This window comes from Fusarium poae, chromosome 4 (assembly GCF_019609905.1).
Source record: "Fusarium poae strain DAOMC 252244 chromosome 4, whole genome shotgun sequence".
NCBI classification, from domain to species: Eukaryota; Fungi; Ascomycota; class Sordariomycetes; order Hypocreales; family Nectriaceae; genus Fusarium; species Fusarium poae.
Window position 1 is genome coordinate 6411795 of NC_058402.1, and position 18124 is coordinate 6429918.

Genomic DNA, 18124 nt, shown 5'->3' on the forward strand with positions numbered 1-18124 from the left:
CCTGCTAAACAAAAAAGCATATGAAACCCAAGACAGTTGTGTAAAACCTTTCTATCAAAGTTAATAGAATTGAAGTATATAGAGATTCCTCACTGATACGATGTTTGCTACTTGGCTTGCATGGTCAACAAAACTCGACAATCGACTCTTCATCACCCAACACAATAACGGGATACCTCCCATCATGCGGCCTGTCGAAAGGAACGACGTCAGGCGTTTGACTAACCGGAATACTATCCTGATTATCGATCCGACTTCCTGGACTATTGCCTATATCGACAATATAATTAGTCGTAATCCGAAAAACATTGCCACTAAGCAAGGTAGCAAGACCCTCCCACCTGAACTGTGGTACATGATCTTGTCTTGGGCAGAAGACGATTTTGCACAGCCTAGTCATGACCTAGTCTACCCGGTCGAAATTACATCTGTTCAACTCGATGGCGAGACCTCAGAACCGGCTGTGGTCTGCAACAAAATTCCCCAATGGTGGAGATTTGGCGCTATCAGAAACCTCACGGAATTAATCCATTACGAGAACTATCTGATTAGCCCCTGGTACGATCCAACAGCGATGCCCTCTTACGATCCAAGTCGAACACCCCCTCCTGAATGTCCCTTTCTAGGCATCTCCAGAACAGTCTTGCAAAACGAATCGTTAACGATTCCTATTCGCGAGCTAAAGTTTGGTCGGTCTTTTCTGTATCAGGACATCAAAGCCCCTGAGGTGATTGCCTGGACCGAAAGGGGGAAATGCTTCCTGTGCCACGACGTTAGCGGATTTTGCGCGGGATGCAGGGACGGGGCATGGGCTCTAGAGAGCTTCGATATTATGAGCAGAGACCTTGTCGATTGCGATACAGGGATGTTTTGTCCACTTTGTGTTGGGCCGGAATACGCAAAGCAAAGCGCATGGGAAAATTCTGACCAGGGTCTTCCGAGCGACAAGATGTCAGAGGAGGAGTACATCGAATGGGAGAGTAAACGGATGCAGGAACTCGGTTATCATGAACATTGATTTATCCATTCCATATCACAACCGATATGTTCTATTGAGGGTCAATTGGCGAAAAGAACATCACCACTTTGCTTCATAATATCATCAAAATGAAACCATTTAGAAGACCAAAACCGATGTTGAAACTTTAAATTATGCTGTTCTATTTCCATTCAATTTTTGGCAGTATCCCAATGCGATGTGCTTACTAACTTTAACATTACAATCGTGATACACGTCCTTGTGGTCGAGATCGCCAAAGAGATGGAAGAGAAGGTGGAGCATCAATAATTCGAGAGCAAAAGACGTCGAGTGACATACATAGCTACTCATAGCAAGCAAAGTCCCTATGCCACCACGGTCACTGCTAATAGGAAACATGTTCGAGGACGAAAAGCATTTGAATTAGTATAATGAAGATGATGATTCGCCTCAGCGGCTTAATTGATCCGATCTTAACTGTATCCTATTCATGCCATGCTATAACAGCTCGCTAATCAAACATATGCGCCATTGGTCATTTCGTTCAAGATATCCCTCGTGATAAGTTTGCCCTTTAATAACGCCTTGTCGCTAATCCTGGCCGTTTTCGGTGAATGCCTACGATTCTCCTTTCCAACAGCTTTCCTGCGTGGTGACTTTGTCTTTTGCGTAGTACCCGCGGTCGTAATTTGTGTGCCAAAGTCCTCAAAATAATGGTTCTCCAATGCATTTACAGGCATTTCATAAATCCAATTTCGATCCTCCATGAGAGAGATGAATTGGCTCAACATGCTGTCGCTCCCGCTGCCCTTCAACGTCGATTTGCTTCCCACAACGAGCAGTTTCGTCTTTGCTCGTGTGAAAGCCACATTAATTCGTCTCCAATCCTTCAATAAGTCTCCAATATTGCAAGCTTCGTTGCTTCGTACCAGACTAAGGACTATAACCTCCTTGTCTCGACCTTGAAAACGGTCTGTTGTGTGCATCTCTACTCCAGAGAATGCTTTGAGCTTGTCTTTCAGCATAAATAGCTGCGCTCGGTAATGTGTCATGACACCAATCTCCGTATCCGGAACCCCAACGGTCAACAGGCTTTCAACAAGCTGAGAGACGATGCGAACTTCGGCTGAATTGACAATACGTTTGCCTTGAGCCTCTTCACGTACAGGCGGTTGGATGGTGTCAGTGTTAATGAAACGCACTCGAGCCTCACTGTCAAGAAGGTCATATAGCCAGCATCGGTTGGGGCCAGGCGCAGAACAGAACGATCGGGGCGTTGCCGCGTGGATGGTTGACGCATCGTAATGACGCTGCACCAGGGCCTCCATGTGCGGGACGTGAAGTTTTTTTGTTTTGAGTTGTTCTGTACCGCACCGAAGCTTTCCGTCATAGATCAATGTATTGCTAAGAGTCATGATGTCTTCGCACATACGATACTGGTGTTCCAGATTGACGACCGACTCGGGATGGGTGTCGGATAAGAGTTTGAACAAACTGACATCAAGACCACCTTCACGCGCCTCCTCGTTCCTCACCACAGGGGGTAGTTGGTTGTGATCGCCAACGAGAACAAAGGTCCGAGCCATTCTGATGGGACCTGCGCAAATGGGTAGAGTAATCTGAGATGCCTCATCCACAATGCAGTAGTCGAATGTCCGCTCATGGAATACGGGATGGTTGATACCGAGACATGTTGTTGCAACAATCGGTGTTCCGTGCCAAGCTTCCTTGATCTCTTCAAACGACTTCATCGGATGGCCGGCAAGAGTAGCAAACTGCTGAACTTGAGGGTGCACCTTAGCAGGAGCGCCGAGACGAAGAATAGGTATCCTGTCCGACTCGAGTTTGAGGAGAATGTTGTCAACGGCTGTGTGGGTGTGTGAAGTAAGGAGTACACTCTTCCCTTGGGATGTGAGAGCCCGAATGATGTGAGCAATAGTTGTTGTTTTTCCAGTACCCGGCATTCCAAGAACAAGTGCGTAGTCCTGAGCGCTCATAACCTTCTCGATGGCTCGATGCTGGTCTACATTGAGGTTGTCTCGATCCGATACCGTGTACTGAGTTGGGGCGGCCTTGAATCTGGGAGCCTCCAAGTCAACTATCAGTCGCCGGGTTTGCCTCGCCCCGAAAATGTCGTCTGCCATCATCTGCACAAGATTGTTTCGAACAGTTGCCATTCCGTTGCTGAACTCGTCCTGGTCGAGTCGGTATCTGATAGGAGCCTCTTTAATCTTGCCAGCAGTCTCATCCTGGGTTGCACCCTCATGGGCGACATCCATGATACTGGCGAAGACCTGATTATCAACATCATCAAACCCGGGTTGTCGAATTCGAGCATTGTGTAGACGTCTGTCAACCGCGACACTAATTCGTTGCCTCTTGACTGCTGTAACGTAACCAATGGCCAAGGCAAAGTGGCCATCCTCGTCCGAAACCACAATCGGCTCGCCCACTGTCAGCTCGGACTCGAGGAACGAGAAGCCGGCTATCGGGTTTCGCTTAATAAAGGTGTAGTGATAACGGTTGATCTTGGGGTTGTCTGTATCGACTGATGCTGATCCCTCTTCAATAATAACATCGGCAAAGCACCGTGACTTCTTTTCGCGCTCAACGCTAGTCATCGTCCACAATTCTCTCTTGGTTTTCTGGCTCTCCTTTTCTTCCTTGGTAAGTAGGTTCTCCCATTTGATAAAAAATTGCTGATGTTGGGGAGTCAAGTGTTTGACCAGCTCGTCGAATTTTTCATTCATTCCACTTGACTCTCCGTCGCCGTTGTCGGCCAGTCGATGGTAGATGAAGCATGATGTCTTTGCGTAGCATTTGCCACACATATGCTTGCTCTTGAGCATTGGCGGCAACTGAACGCTTCGCTCACGGACGTAGCATGCCAGCTGGTTTCGTTGCATAATCATGTGTCGGAGCTCATGTCGAATCGCAGGAATGCGCATTGTTTTTGATGTTTCCATGTAGTAGAGAATTCCATACGCGATCTCTATGTCGTATCGATCTGATAAGAGCAGTGTATAGAGTGCAGTCTGTGCCATATGGTTGCTGTTTGCGTGCTTGCCAGTTTTGACCTCAAACGGCACAGTCAAGGTGCGAGCATTCTTTCCGTCTTGCATCACAACTTCAACGGTCGCATCAATATTACCCTTCAGTCCATACATTGGAGACCAGACATGTTCCTCAACGTCCAGGAGCTTGGTAACAGCCATGTTGGCCTTCTTTCCGTTTCGGTCTTCAACGACTGCATCAGGTTTGGCTTGCGAAGATACAAAAGCACCAGCCCAGTAGCTCAACTCAGTCATCTTCGACTGCAAGTGTTCCCTGGCTGATGGTATGCCGACCTTGATTGTGTAAAGATCTTCGACATGCTTTTCCGTGATCCGTTCAATGACGGCACACAGGAATGGCAGATCCCACTTGTTGGCAAAAAGTGCCTCCTGGAATATTTCGTGTAGCATGGTGCCGTAAATAAGCGGCGGTGTTGGTGGGCTGGTAGCCTTGACTCGATCTTGGAGTACAGCGCGGCGCATGCACCCGAAAGAATCAGCAACTACAGTGGCGGATATAAGCTGGTCAGGGTGTAAAATGAGAAGATTTTGCGCGTCGTCGACAACGCATTGCCCTCTTGCAGTGAAGTCGCCTATGACATGGACATAGGCATCTGCATGAGCTGGCGTGTCATACCACGACCCCCTTAAATGGAGCGTCTTGATGTCTTTCGAGTTGTCGGCCTGGATAAGAAGGATCTGAAGTCACAATTAGCAAAACTCGAATACAGCCACGGACTGTCCTACCTTTTCTGGTCGTGCATTCCCGTACTGATCCGTGTGTTCGCCCTCTAAAACATTCGTAACCAGGTATCGTTGAATTGTTTTGGGTTTCCGGCTCTACCTGTCACTTAGCATATGGTGGACCCCCCTAGGTTGTGCGACGTACGTCTCCGGAGCAATTCTGGGCTGCTTGAGTTGCTGCCAATTCTACGGCTTCGAAATCAAAGTCTCCTTCAAAGGCATCTCCAAAGTCCTCGTCCAGATCTTCAGGCTTTGTTGTTGTGGGGGCTTGAGGTACCTGTTGCGAATCGGTTGTTATGAGGTCTTCCGCTTCGTTAAAGATGTCATCGTCCAGGTCCTCGAATTCTTCCAGTAGCTTGTCATCAAACTCATCCGGTAGTGTGTTTTTAGGGGTCGCTGCCTTTGGCAGCGGTTCCATTTCCGATTGTGTTGCAGTAATGCTCGCTTCCAATTGCAATATTGTGGCGTCGTCAAACTCGTCAAAGTCATCATCCCCGTAGTCCGAGGAAGCAGGGTCTGAGGCCTTGATTAGGGTCGGCGATCGAGCTTGTTTCTGCGCAGGGGCTCGCACAGGTGGCGGTATCTGGGGTTGAGGTCTAGGTTGGGGTTTTAGCTGGACTGGGGAGCCACTACTAGTAGCACATATCCGCCTCTTCTTAGGAGAAGGAGATTCTGGTGTGTCTTGAGTCTCCTCGCTCTGCCCATTGATGCTACTAGTCACCGTATCGAGCAACGCCGTTACCATTGAAGATTTCGAAGCCTCCATGTCTTCCTTCTCGCTGCTCATTCGACCTCCCGAAGTCGACCTCTCTATTCTTCTCCTCTTAGGCCAGTTCAGCCCACAACTTATCGCTCGTCGTAGACTGGCTTCACCAGCCGCTGGTTTCATCGGCCTTGGTGAAGACGATACCATCAGCTGCGCCAGCGTTGGGTTTGCTAGTCCGAGAGGGGTTTCCGCCGTATTGGGTCCATTTAGGGAGTATCGATCCCAGAGTTCCAACGTAGGGTCTGCGTGTGGCGACTTGAGGGCCTGTGCTAGCTTTTTAACGTTGACTGAGGGCGTGTTTGGCTTTTCCGCAATTGGTGAAGATACAGGCGACGAGCTTCTGGCACGTTTTCTTCCTTTTCGAGTCAACATGGGAGACAGTGCATTCAGATAAAGATTGTCCTGTCTGTTATCCCAGAGTAGTCGATCATTTGGCGAAGCGGTTTCATCATCAGCTTCGCCACTTTCAGTTAGGTCTCGCCAGGTCAATCGGGTGGCAGGCGTGGTCGTTACATCGTCCGTGGTTCGATTCTTTGCTGTGTTTTGTTCATTATCCGTGTCGTCTGTAACAGATTCGCCGGGTTTTGGGTGGTATTGAAATCTATTGAGTTTATTCTTGGTGACCTCGGACACTGGCTGGAGAGGGCGAGGCCTGGGCTGTTGCTGTACGGGGTTGCTCCTCGAGCGCTGCCATGGAGAGCGCTACAATAATTAGCCGTGGTCAAATGATAGGTACATAGTTTTCGTATCGTACCTTATTTCGGCCCACCTGATCCGAGTAGGATTTCTGGAAAGTCATTATACTTTACAGAGTTTGAACATGTGAGTTTCAATCTCGTCAAGCACGATGATAGTGGGACATTTGAATTGAGTGTAGGGAATGGCACGCGTTTAATGACTTGAACGCGTCGCGATCGCGGTACCCCTTGCAATTGTTGCTACCAAATCACGTGTTGACGATCTAGCTCCAGGAGGTAGGTATGCAGATGGTAGCTCAAACCCCAGCTAATCCAACTAGAGCTACTCCACATGGCGAACAGTATGTGCGTCAGTGGACCGAGCTTCTCAGCGTCACCATTTTTGGTCCCGCCAATTCCGTCATTCGACGATCTTTGACATTAAATTGTCGATTCGCAACGTCCACCAGAGGCTTGGCTCCCTGTAGCTCATACCTATCTATACTCACAATGGCGATGAACCCCCAACCCAATGGCCCTGGGCCAGCTCAATCGAGAGATAACTACAAACATTCGATGCAGGAATGGCGCCAAGCTGCACTCTCCCAGCGCAACCAATATGAACCCCGCGTAAAAGAGCAGGTCACTCGATCGTTTCACGAATACTCTCCCCCGTTTTACGCCTCAATCATCGGATATCGTCGCGATTGGAACCTCCTAGTTGCAACTTCACGAGTCTCGGGCTTTGCTGCTACGCTCGGTAGAGATCTTGAGGACGAAGAAGCAAAGGCTATCGCCGAATACACCCTCGACAATATTCATACTAACGCCAGTCTGAAATGGCTAAGCGTCGCACTCGCTGGATATATGACCTATCGTGGACGTCGTACCTGGCAATTCCCCTTTTATAAGCCCAAGCTTGGCGGCCGATTCAACCCTAATGAGGCTACCAGCATATTCACCAACAAGAAGATCAGAGGTGCCTACCCTCGGTTCACATGGCATACGCTCCGGTTCACTGCCTACGTTGCCGTCACGATGCTCATGGTTGAACCCGCCTTTCGAGCTGTCAATTTCATCAGGACCGAAACTGCCATGACACATGACCCAAGGTTAAAGCAGTTCACTAAAGATGCAAGCCAACGTGTTGAGCAGGTCATGTCAAATCCTAGCATTTCAAAGACCGCCTTCACAGGCAGAGATGCACATAGAGGTGGAGAGGAGGACCCATGGGCCAGCAACGATGCAAACAACGCCAGCTCCGAAAGCAGGTATCAGTCATATCAGTCTGCTCCCGCACAATCTTGGGACAAAGTCCATTCTTCAACCTCTACGCAACAGAATCAACAGCCGCTCAACGATGACTGGAGTGTCCTAGATGATGATGATGCATCACCCGTCGCTGCCTCTGTTCGCAAGCAGCCGGTTTCTGCTCCTTCAGGCTCTGCATGGGACCGCATTCGGCAACAGTCACAGGGTACTCCTCGACAACAGCAGCAATCTGATTACCAGTCTCGAGCTTGGGCAGCCCGTTCTCAAACCGAATCACAGCCGCAGTCACAGTCTGGTTGGGGCAACCAGGATGCTGGTGGCTCCGCTGATAGCTTCTCATTCAGCAAGTCGGACGAGGAAAGGGCTATTGCCAAGGAACAAGCACAGAACGAATTCGACCGGTTGCTCGAAAGAGAAAGAGGTGGTATGGATCAAAAGAACCCTTGGGGACGTAAGTAGAGCAGAGCAAGTGATGTATATCGAACAGTGTATTAGTACATGAACTCAGTGTTGAGAAAATGAATATCGATCTGGTCCGAGACCTTGTTAAAGCAGACGGAAACTCTGTGAAATGCGTCTGATCTAGAGGAAGAAAACTTTTTACTTGACTGGAGGAGAATGATTCAGTCATTTTGTGTCTTCTTCAACCTTTTCTTAGACTGGTTATTTTCATCTCCTAAGCTGATCTTGAATTTTCTGGTATCCCCATAGAGTGGTTGCAATGCACTATGTGGTTAAATTAGACCAATAAAACACTCAACAGGAGAAACAAGTTGATCTAAAATAATTTAATCATTTCCCTCCGTTTCCCACGACTGGGATGTTTTTGAATTTCGCTCTATCATGTACAAGTATGTCGACTGTCTAGGGTAACCGGACCGGTCCTGGTTCAAATCCTCGGAGAACTGGAGGTTTAGTAGCTGCAGAAACATGGCGTCAGAACGAACCTCTTTTAGGAAAGCAACAGAAACTTCACTGGGGAGTGGATGGGATAGATGGGATGTGATTCGACTGAAGAATTGTGATTGTCAGATGCCCAGGGAAAGACAGAGTTTTGGACGACGTCTCTCGTTCACAGCTCAGTACATCGATCCACAACGAGACTTTTAAAGGTCTAGAATCTTCAGGGTTCTAAGATCGTCGTCGGGCTTGACCTTGGCCGAGTCGAGACTGTATTGCTAGTCACGAGAGATATTGTTGTTTAATTTGGAGGTTTCCAGACCGATGTACTTATTCATCGTCTTCACTTGCAATCCATGTTTTGATAGTTCTTTTCGGCTGGTCAGACGACCGTCAACAAGTTTACTCGCTGTAGTGTCCAGTAAAATGTCGTCGAGTAAGCGTCATCCCTTGACTTCTTGTGGACGATGCAAATAGTAACTGATAAGTGATAACAGAGCATAACCGGGTCTAGTAAAGTACCTAAACCATGGATCGGTTGGTGGGGAAGATGCTGCAAGAGTTCCCCGCCATGATGAACGATGGCGGGTCGGCGGTAGTAAAGTGTTGGGTACCTGTAGCTATCCGTACCATTGTACTGTTACTTGTGATGCTCATCAATAGTGGTATTTGAGAGACAGGAATAGCTCCGACATTGACTGTCGTTGCACCGCGCGTCTCAGGTTTCACTCTGTGACCGAATTGGACAGAAATATAATCATAGACTCATGGAACTCAAAGAATTGGACTGGAGAAAGACTGTTTCTGTTCAGGGACTGTAGCATTATTGGATGCGGGGTGCACTGTAGCCAAGTCTCCTGCAAGTGACGAAAATGCTTTGTTTGGAAGCATCAATGTAAGCTTCGAAACAGAGATCGACAATGGGTTGAGGTTATAAGAAGTACTCAATTCGTGTTTGACTACAATCAGGACTGTCAATAAATAGCTGAAACTTGAAACATGAGCTTCGCAACAAGTTTACCATCTGGAAGCACTTGTAAAACATCTTATGGACCTTTCAACTCCATCATCTAGTCACAGTATTGATCGGAAAAGTCCCACACCGTCTCACTTGGCGTCTTTATCCTATCCCTGTTTTCACAGTTTTAGTGACGACGGGACAAAGTCACCAGTTCCCGGTGGCACTGGACTCGACTGGATCCTTTCTCCCAACGACATATGTCACCTGAACATTCAGGTTTGTTTTGTATTGATGATGCCACAGTTGAGTACATATATAAATATCTAGGCCAGTCCCCGTTGCTGTGCAGTAACTTATCCTATCTGTTTGTTTCTAAAACTCTTGCCAGCTTCGTCGCTTGCTTTGATCTCTTCCTCTAACTAATACCGACATACTATATACGAATAACGGCTCTCCCATTGGTGAGTTTCTGTCCCTGCCTAGACAAAAGATCAAATCGTATCGGTGTGCGACGGGCGCAACTCTGGTGGGCGCAGCAGGGTGCGCCATAGCGGGCATTTTCCAATGCCTCTGATAGCAACGGATCGATCCATTTGCAAGCGCCACATTCAGCGTGTATGTAAATCGTGGATCCGATAAGCAACAGGGGCCGTCAGATGCAACCTTCAGCACCGTGCTTGTTCTGTACTGTATTGCCAAAACTTGTAGCCGGTTCAGGCACAGACAGGCACAGGCACATGAATGGGACCTGATGCGACGGGAGCTGGTTTAAAGACTGACTACCAAAAAGTCTTTAAATACCAGTCTTTCCCCCTGTCGCTAAAAGCGCCAAAAAAACCCATGCTATGCTCTCCAATTGCTTTGGTTCCGCACTTATCCTTTGATCTTCATACTAATCGCTTAGTCCTGACCCATTGTCGGTTGCTATAGGTCCCATCACGCAGCCATCCATCGTCTTAAACGCAAGCTGCCAGACTACCTCTCTTATTTTGTTTCTGCAATATTTCTTTCTCGCTCTCCCTCGAGCTTCTAAACACCAGAAATGACCGCCGCCGCCATGCAACAACCTCCCGCCATCCCGCCTCGTCCGGCTAAGAGCCAGGACAACAACGAGTCCGTGGCCGACGTCCCCAAGATCCCGCCTCGTCCTACGAAACGACCTGACCGCTCGATATCTCCCAACCCTGCTCGTTTCGCTCCCTCGCCATTCAATGAGGGCATCCCTAAAAAGAGCCCTATTTCTGCCCGATTCAACCCCAGTGATGCTCAACAGGAGCCAATCAAGCGCCCTACCAGCGTCTCCATGCCTTCCATTGGCCAGGAGGGTGCTGAGTACAGTGCCGTGACCCATGAGATCAAGCCCGAAGAGGTTCAGGCCCCAGAACAGGAGGAAGCTGCGTCACCTGAACAGACACGTACTATCGCTGAGGACCTCAAGCTCCATGCTCCCAAGCCTTCCCTCCCAGCTCAAAGCGCCAAGCAGCGTGTCCAAGCTGTCACCCGCACCGATTCCGATAAGGCAGCACAGTTCGGCATTGGTCGCCCCGGATCTACCCAAGCCACAAAGCAGTCAAGCACCAACGTTTCGGTTAGCGATGGCCGCCAAGAGGTTGAGGATGACCATGGTATCCCTGAAATCGGCCAACGTGTGCCCATGAACCCCCATCTGGGCGATGTCCAGGCTCCCTCGCCTGGCCCTGGTTCAGAGGAGTTCAAGAAGCATCACCACCGCAAGCACAGCTCTCGTGGTGGACCCCCAGGTAGCTACGGCCTTCACGGCCATGGCGTTACCCCCCAGGATAAGCTCGACAAGGAATACTATGAAAAGCACCCTGAGGTCCTGAAGAGGGAGCACCAGACCCCACTGCATGATCGTCAGAATGACTTTGCTATGAGCAAGGATGACCTGAACAAGCTGGTCAGAGATACACGATCTCGTGGCGCGGGCCTGAGTAAGTACCATATCTACTCCATAAATCAATAGCTAACAATCGCAGGCGCATCGGGCTACCAATCTACACCCACAGACGAGGTTGGTTTCCAAGCCACCGAAGAGTACACCTCCCGTCTTTCACCCCGCCCTGCCTCTACCAGTGAAGGCAAGGTTCAGCCTATTTCATTCAAATCGGAGATTATCAGTCCCGAGGGTGAACATACAGTGCACGTTGATGATCCCAAGCACCCTGAGTATCGGTCATATGGTGACGGCGATACTGTTGTGGATGAGGAGCACAAGTACACTGCGCCCATTTTGGCTGAGGATGAGGTTCAGAACGATGACCATCCTTACAGCCAGCGACCCGCTGTCGAGCCTGTTCATGATCGTCGAGATAGCGGCGACCTTGACGAGCCCCTTAGCCGCCCTCTAAGCAGAACCAATCGACCCAAGAGCAGACCTACCAGCATCTACAAGAACAACGATTCTCAAGAGTTTACTCCCACTTCTTTGGATGATGTCGAGGAATATGAGCCACTTTTCCCTGAAGACGGCAACAAGGACGCCCAGAAGCCAGCATCTGGTAACAAGGCCAGGCACTATTTCCCCAGCAAGGATATCTGGGAGGATGCACCAGAGAGCGTGCACTATACCGTGGAGGTTTCGACCCCAGACCAGGCAGGCCAAGTAGAGCAAGCAGAGCCAGAGGAGGAACCCCGACGACGATCATCTGCCATGGATCGTCCCAAGACCCCTGCTCATCTCTTTGCTCAGAGACAGGAAGAACTCGCAGAGCAAGAAGCGAACGGTCCTGTAGATGTTCAACCTCCCAAGAGCCATGATAAGTCTATCTGGTACGAATCAAAGGAATCAGATTCCTTCCTCAACAACAACAAGAGGCCTTCTGTCGGCCAGCGATTCCCTAGCCGAGATATCTGGGAAGATGTTCCGGAAAGCCAACTTTATGAGACCACCGTTGATTCTCCTCAGCCCCAGGTTGAGACGAAAGACGGGCCTAAAGAAGAGACGAAGGAAGAACTTAGGGAAGAGGCCAAGGAAGAACCACAGGAGCAAAGCAAGCCTGTTATCCCTGAAAGACCGACCAGGAAAACATCCCAAGACCGTCCTTCGATTCCCGAGCGACCCAAGTCCAGACCACCTGTCTCAGAAAAGCCAAAACCTAGCATCCCTCCTCGACCCACCAAGTCGTCGTCAGGAGATTCGATTGAGACCAAGCAGAAGCCTCCTGTTCCTAGCAGACCTGCCGGTAACAAGATTGCTGCTCTTCAAGCAGGTTTCATGAGTGACCTGAACAAGCGTTTGAAGCTGGGACCACATGTTCCTCCTAAAAAGGAGGAGCCCAAGGCTGAAGAGGATTTGGTACAGGAGAAGGAGAAGGTTCCGCTCTCAGATGCTCGTAAGGGTCGAGCCCGAGGCCCACAACGCCGAGCTCCGGCAAGAAGCCCGGCTGCCGTTGCTACAACCGCGCCCGCGCAACCTGCAGCACCCTCATTAACGTTCTCCGTTCCTCAGACCTTCTGGTACATCAGTCCTGAAGGCTCCCTGTCTGTTTCTGGCGAGCAAACTCCTACTTCTGAGCCTGTAACTGAGCCCGCTACTGAGCCTGTATCCGAGCCTGTGCCGGAACCTGCGTCGGCACATGAGCCCGAACGTGCCTCAAAGCCAGAGCCAGTCGAGGAGAAGAAGGAGGACACAGTTGACACGCCCACAGAACCCCAGGAAGCGCTGCCCAAGTCAGAACCTAACCTGGAGCCCAAGCCAGAAATCCGCGGCGAGCCTGAGTCAGAATCTGTTCCCGTACATAGGGATCCTGAGCCTGCAGCTGGAAAACTTCCTCAAGAGGCTGAACCCACACTTCCTGCGCAGCAGCCCGCTGTCGAACCCCCTCAGGAGCCTGCCCAGGAAGCACACGCTGAGGAGGTGCCAGCACAGGAACCCCAGCATGAGCAAGAACCTGTTCAAGTGGAGAAGAGCCTTGTTGCCAACACCGCTGGCGAGAGTATTTTGGAGACGACTGTGGATAAGAAGGAGGGTGGTGATGTAGTTGAGCCCGTTGGAGTGTCTGATGAAGTCAAGCAGTAAACGAAAGATGATAGCAATCGATCTTAGTAGGATATAGTCACATCGTAGACGGCTTGGCCGGCAATAACCATAAACTGAAAACTTATAAAATACATGATGTTAAGCGATGGTATTGGCGGCACTAGTTTAACAATATACAACCTTCCTGAGTTCGCGTACCAATGCATTGTTCAATATATACATATACATGGCAATGTCCCCCTCGCTTGTTATCTGAAGGAGCCAGTTATTGCCTTTCTTATAGGTATATAATACGTTGCCTCAATCAGTTTGTATCTCCTTCTTTTGCGGTCCTGTAACATCGTTAACGTCACTGCTACTTTTCTTTCTTTCTGGAGATTGACAACGTGGCGTCAGGCATTGATATAAAGGTTGTATGTGTTTTTGGTTGAATTGACTGACTGCCTCTACATGAGGATCACTATTCTCAGATGTGCCCTTTTTAGATACTGTAAAGCGCTGCCTGAAAGGGACTTTAGCAATACCCTCTAGACAGATGTAGCAACTGTTATCTAATTCACAATAAACTCCTCCTTTCTGTCGCTTCGCCTGTGCTATAAACCCGAACTGTTGATTCACTGTTTCATGAAATACGGTCTGGTCGTCCTTGTTACATCCGGTTTCTGTGACCCCAAGGGCCTCGTACAATATCACGAGTGCCATGAGAACTTTCCAGTAATAGCATTGCTCGTTGCTGTTCCCTATTCCGGGAGATTGGTCTGATTTTTAAGGGATGAGCGGATGGCATTAATCAATGCGTGTGGGGAGAAACTTTGCACTGAATTCTGATATCCAGATCCCAATAGCTACCCCTTAGACCATTGAGGCTCGAATTGACCATCGGGTGCTTTCAAAAGATAGGTTATAACACAGCAGTACGAGATTGACAAAAACATAGTGCATATAATCAATTTTAGAAACGTAACTCGAATAACACAGTCGTTAAAACTCGTACACTAAAAATAGCAACTTCAATCAAAACATGAGCCGTTCCTCATCCCAGACGCCAAATCCAGCTGGGTATACAGGCCACTGCCCTTGGCAGGTCCTCACTCGTCGAGATAAGCGGATTTTCTTCACATCAGCACCCCTCCTCATTCGTGAGCTACTGGGAGCTCTGGTCACCTCCACTACATGGCGAACTCTTCTGCATGGTACTCGGTCGTGAAGAGTGGCGTCGGTCTCGGGTTGCCGTCACTCAATCGACTGAGCCGGTAGGCAATTGGTGCGCTTACACGATCATCTGCGCAACACCTTGACCACCGAGGGTCTTGCTGCCAACAAAGGCCTGTCCCTTGACACCGGCAAGGAGGTAGCAAAGGGCTGTTAGAAGCAGGAAGACGGCGGCGGCAATCAAACTGCTGGAGCCGCTGACAATGCTGATGAACTGCAGAGCAGACATGACACCGTAGGCGCCCGCGCGCATGTAGTTGGTCGAAACCTTGCGGATGAGTTCGTCGAACTTGGAAGAAGTTGGGCAGATTCGGAGGAGGAGAGGGACCTCAATAAACAAGATGATGAACGACGATGCGCTGTACGTTGTCAGTTTGGGGTATGTGGCATGACGCTGAGGGAGCCTTACATGGCAAAAGCACAAAAGATGATTCGGATGACATTGAACGAGAAGATGTTGGCGATTCCGACAGCCAGACAAATGATCATGGAAATAATTCCAAGCCTACACGCAAGCGATATTAGTCCATTGTCGATGGCGCAGTTCGTTCGATATTGATCGAGTCGCAAAGAGCAGTTTGATAGCTGGGGAGCTATGATTGAAGCTATATACAGCTGTGGATAGGCGGCTTACCATTGTCCGTAGATGCCTACATAATTGTTAGTACTAGAAATCACCGGCGCAATGCGTTGGGAGCAACATACTGAAGTTTCGCGTTTGGAATTCTTCTTTGAGAGTCATATTGACAGCTTACGGCGAACGTTCGTATTCGGGATTAGAGAAGCCGAGGGAGATTGAGAGCGAGAATGGATGCGGGATCGAGTTATCAGAGAGTGGTATCGCGAGCAAAGAGGTTGCGACAATAGTCAAGATCGACTCGGAAAGGTGGAGAGATTGATCTTGGGTTTGGTATCGTTGTGTTGTGACGACGAAAGGTCTAGAAACGAAGAACGTAGCCTTTTGGCAAATGACGGATGGAATAAGATGGGGATGGTTGCTGAGGTGGTCCCCAGTTTTGATTGGGGCTGGCGCAACGCTTGGCTCTGAGTTATGTCGACAAAGCTAACCGGACAGGTGAGTGGGCTTTTTCTTGTAGGGGAAAGGGTCCCTGTAAGGAGGATGGACGGTGCGCTATTGACAGTCAATGTGAGACGTCGAAGGGTTCGGCTCCTTTGATGAAACACAACAACAAGCACATGTGGTTCCGTTTCGCGATCTTTGTCGTTTCTCTTTTCTTTGTGCGCTTTTGGACTTATGTATACCAGGCACTGACTTATCTGTCATTTTAGGCATCTTTATTCTTTTTGCACAGCCAAGTGACGTACGTTGAATACGCGGCATTGCCAAGCCTCGCCTAGAACTTAGTGAAGCGGAGTTGTTCACTTACATGTCCGACTCTTTCTCAGACAACACTTGACTGTTTTGCCAAGGCTATTCACGAGTCTTTGGAGGCTGGTCTCCATAATTGAACGGGTCTGTGCAGGCATAAAGATATCAAAAAATGTGAGGCTATTCGGAACTGCATCCGACGCCAGGCATCCTTTTAAGACAATATCATGTGGTTCCGGGAGTCAGCACTAGAGAAATCCGTACCTTGGAATGTTTAACTCAGGTCTTCGAGAATCAATTGACATATATGTATGAAGTCAAGGCCATTAGAGACCCATTGGGGTCATTCAGCATAGATTTCATCACCGTATCTCTTCTTGTAAACATTCAGCCCTGTCACTGACATGCCATTCTTGTTAGGCCGGGCGTTGAAGATCAGATATCAATAACGTGGTGAGTGGGGTGGTTCTTGCTGCAAGTGCGAACTACCGATGCCTTACCTCTACACTATTACATCATCTTCAACGCACTTAACCTCTTCTTCTCAAGGTACCAAGCTTAGCAAGCAGCAATGCCCGGATCACCGGTTGAATGTTCAAATACAGCGCCGTTTATCGATAGCATATGCTTAATTTCTCTCTGTTGTTCTCCCTAGTCATTTTCAAAACGTACCACTACCGAATGATATTGAAGAGACAATGGCTTTTACAATCCTCTCAAATGATCAGGTCAATTTCATATTGGAGGGCCTTAACGTTGATGAGCTTGAAGAGTTTCGCCATGTACTGGCTTCGTCTCTCCACGAGTTCTCTACTGGAACACCAGCTTTGGAGGAGGCCTTCCAGGAACCAGAGCGTACTTCAACACTGCACCCAGAAACAATGGCCGAAACCCTTTACATGCCCTCATGCGCGCCATGCGGAATGGGTTGCAAAGGTGAGCTATTTCTGTTCTGACTGACGAGTTAAACTGACTTGTCAGTGGTATCTTCAACAAGTCCTGAAGCTCGTCAGTACTCAGACGATGCTGAACAGCCTAGTCCAATCGGCGTTGTAAACTTGTTCACGCCAGATGGAACACCACTTGGCATCATAAATGCGACTACTTTGACAGCCTTTCGGACTGCACTGGCTTCAACTTGTCTTCTAGCGCGCCGTAATCACGTCAAAACCTTGACTGTATTTGGCAGTGGCCTTCAGGCTTACTGGCATATTCGACTTGCTCTGATGATGCGTGGTAGAACGATCAAGCGGGTTCATGTTATAAACCATCGATGGAGTGACAAGGCGACTGGACTGTTGAAACGATTTGCCAACATTGATCCAGAGATCAAGCAACGGGAAGGCTGGTTCGATACCAAATTTGGACTCTTGATCCCCGCGTTCCACGAGTATAAGCGCCTGGTAAAAGAGCAGGTAAGGGAAGCTGATGTGCTCTACTGTTGTACTACATCACAAAACGACCTATTCGATGGGTCCATCTTGACGTCCCATGAGGGCCGCAGGAAAGGAAGACTTATCATCGCTGTGGGAAGTCTTTCGCCGGATCAGCGAGAGTTGCCAGAAGACCTGATACACTTGGCAGCCAAGAGGGACGACAAGCCACATCGGCATTTTCATAAGCATGCCATCGAAGGCGGAGTAATCGTCGTCGATAACATCAGAGGAGTACTCAAAGATGCGGGTGAAATCATAGCTGCCAATATTGGACCTCATCAAATGGTCGAGTAAGTACCTATCACAATCTCTAAAGACATAGCTAACATGCTACTGCAGGCTGGGAGAACTGGTGATGCTCCATCGTCTGGCTATAGAAGAATCTGACGGATTTGCCAGCAGCCAGACTTCTTTGACTTCAGATATGGATAAGATGGATGTCCATGGCAGGAGTTCTATGTCAACCGTCTATGGTAGCGGAAGTAATACCAGCGAAACGCCAACAAGCCCCACGGGCTCTGTCGACTCCGAAGGGCGGAGGTCCAGCTCGTTCTTCCACTCGAGAAAGAGCTCCAGCAGCTCCTTGGATAAAGAAAAGAGGAAGTCCGAAGATCATCTTTGTCAGTGGTTACGAGACGGTACCGTAGTGTACAAGAGTGTCGGGCTTGGACTGATGGATCTGGTGGTGGGGACACATCTAATCGGGGTTGCAAACGAAAAGAATGTAGGAACGAGGATAGATGGTTTCTAAACAAGATATAGATTGAAATAAATACAAATGTGCTTCATAAATG

At 49.0% G+C, this 18124-nt stretch overlaps 6 protein-coding genes across 6 annotated transcripts; 4 read left to right on the forward strand and 2 right to left on the reverse strand.

Annotated features, from left to right (window-relative positions):
• Nucleotides 1-184: 184 nt before the first annotated feature.
• Nucleotides 185-1018, forward strand: FPOAC1_012151 (uncharacterized protein; the record flags this gene model as incomplete). The annotated part of the gene is made up of 1 exon (XM_044856512.1): nucleotides 185-1018. One exon carries the CDS (start codon nucleotides 185-187, stop codon nucleotides 1016-1018), a length of 834 nt encoding a protein of 277 aa, XP_044703825.1.
• A 476-nt stretch (nucleotides 1019-1494) lies between these two features.
• On the reverse strand, nucleotides 1495-6341 carry FPOAC1_012152 (uncharacterized protein; the record flags this gene model as incomplete). The annotated part of the gene is made up of 4 exons (XM_044856513.1): nucleotides 1495-4731; nucleotides 4780-4872; nucleotides 4922-6244; nucleotides 6297-6341. The coding sequence occupies 4 exons, from the start codon at nucleotides 6339-6341 to the stop codon at nucleotides 1495-1497; spliced, it is 4698 nt and encodes a 1565-aa protein (XP_044703826.1).
• Nucleotides 6342-6729: 388 nt separating this feature from the next.
• Nucleotides 6730-7950, forward strand: FPOAC1_012153 (uncharacterized protein; the record flags this gene model as incomplete). The annotated part of the gene is made up of 1 exon (XM_044856514.1): nucleotides 6730-7950. The coding sequence occupies one exon, from the start codon at nucleotides 6730-6732 to the stop codon at nucleotides 7948-7950; it is 1221 nt and encodes a 406-aa protein (XP_044703827.1).
• A 2444-nt stretch (nucleotides 7951-10394) lies between these two features.
• Nucleotides 10395-13391, forward strand: FPOAC1_012154 (uncharacterized protein; the record flags this gene model as incomplete). The annotated part of the gene is made up of 2 exons (XM_044856515.1): nucleotides 10395-11304; nucleotides 11350-13391. The coding sequence occupies 2 exons, from the start codon at nucleotides 10395-10397 to the stop codon at nucleotides 13389-13391; spliced, it is 2952 nt and encodes a 983-aa protein (XP_044703828.1).
• A 1231-nt stretch (nucleotides 13392-14622) lies between these two features.
• On the reverse strand, nucleotides 14623-15306 carry TVP18 (Golgi apparatus membrane protein tvp18; the record flags this gene model as incomplete). The annotated part of the gene is made up of 4 exons (XM_044856516.1): nucleotides 14623-14923; nucleotides 14974-15069; nucleotides 15199-15214; nucleotides 15270-15306. 4 exons carry the CDS (start codon nucleotides 15304-15306, stop codon nucleotides 14623-14625), a joined length of 450 nt encoding a protein of 149 aa, XP_044703829.1.
• A 1286-nt stretch (nucleotides 15307-16592) lies between these two features.
• Nucleotides 16593-18081, forward strand: FPOAC1_012156 (uncharacterized protein; the record flags this gene model as incomplete). Its single annotated transcript, XM_044856517.1, has 3 exons — nucleotides 16593-16830; nucleotides 16876-17620; nucleotides 17670-18081. The coding sequence occupies 3 exons, from the start codon at nucleotides 16593-16595 to the stop codon at nucleotides 18079-18081; spliced, it is 1395 nt and encodes a 464-aa protein (XP_044703830.1).
• Between the last annotated feature and the right edge of the window lie 43 nt (nucleotides 18082-18124).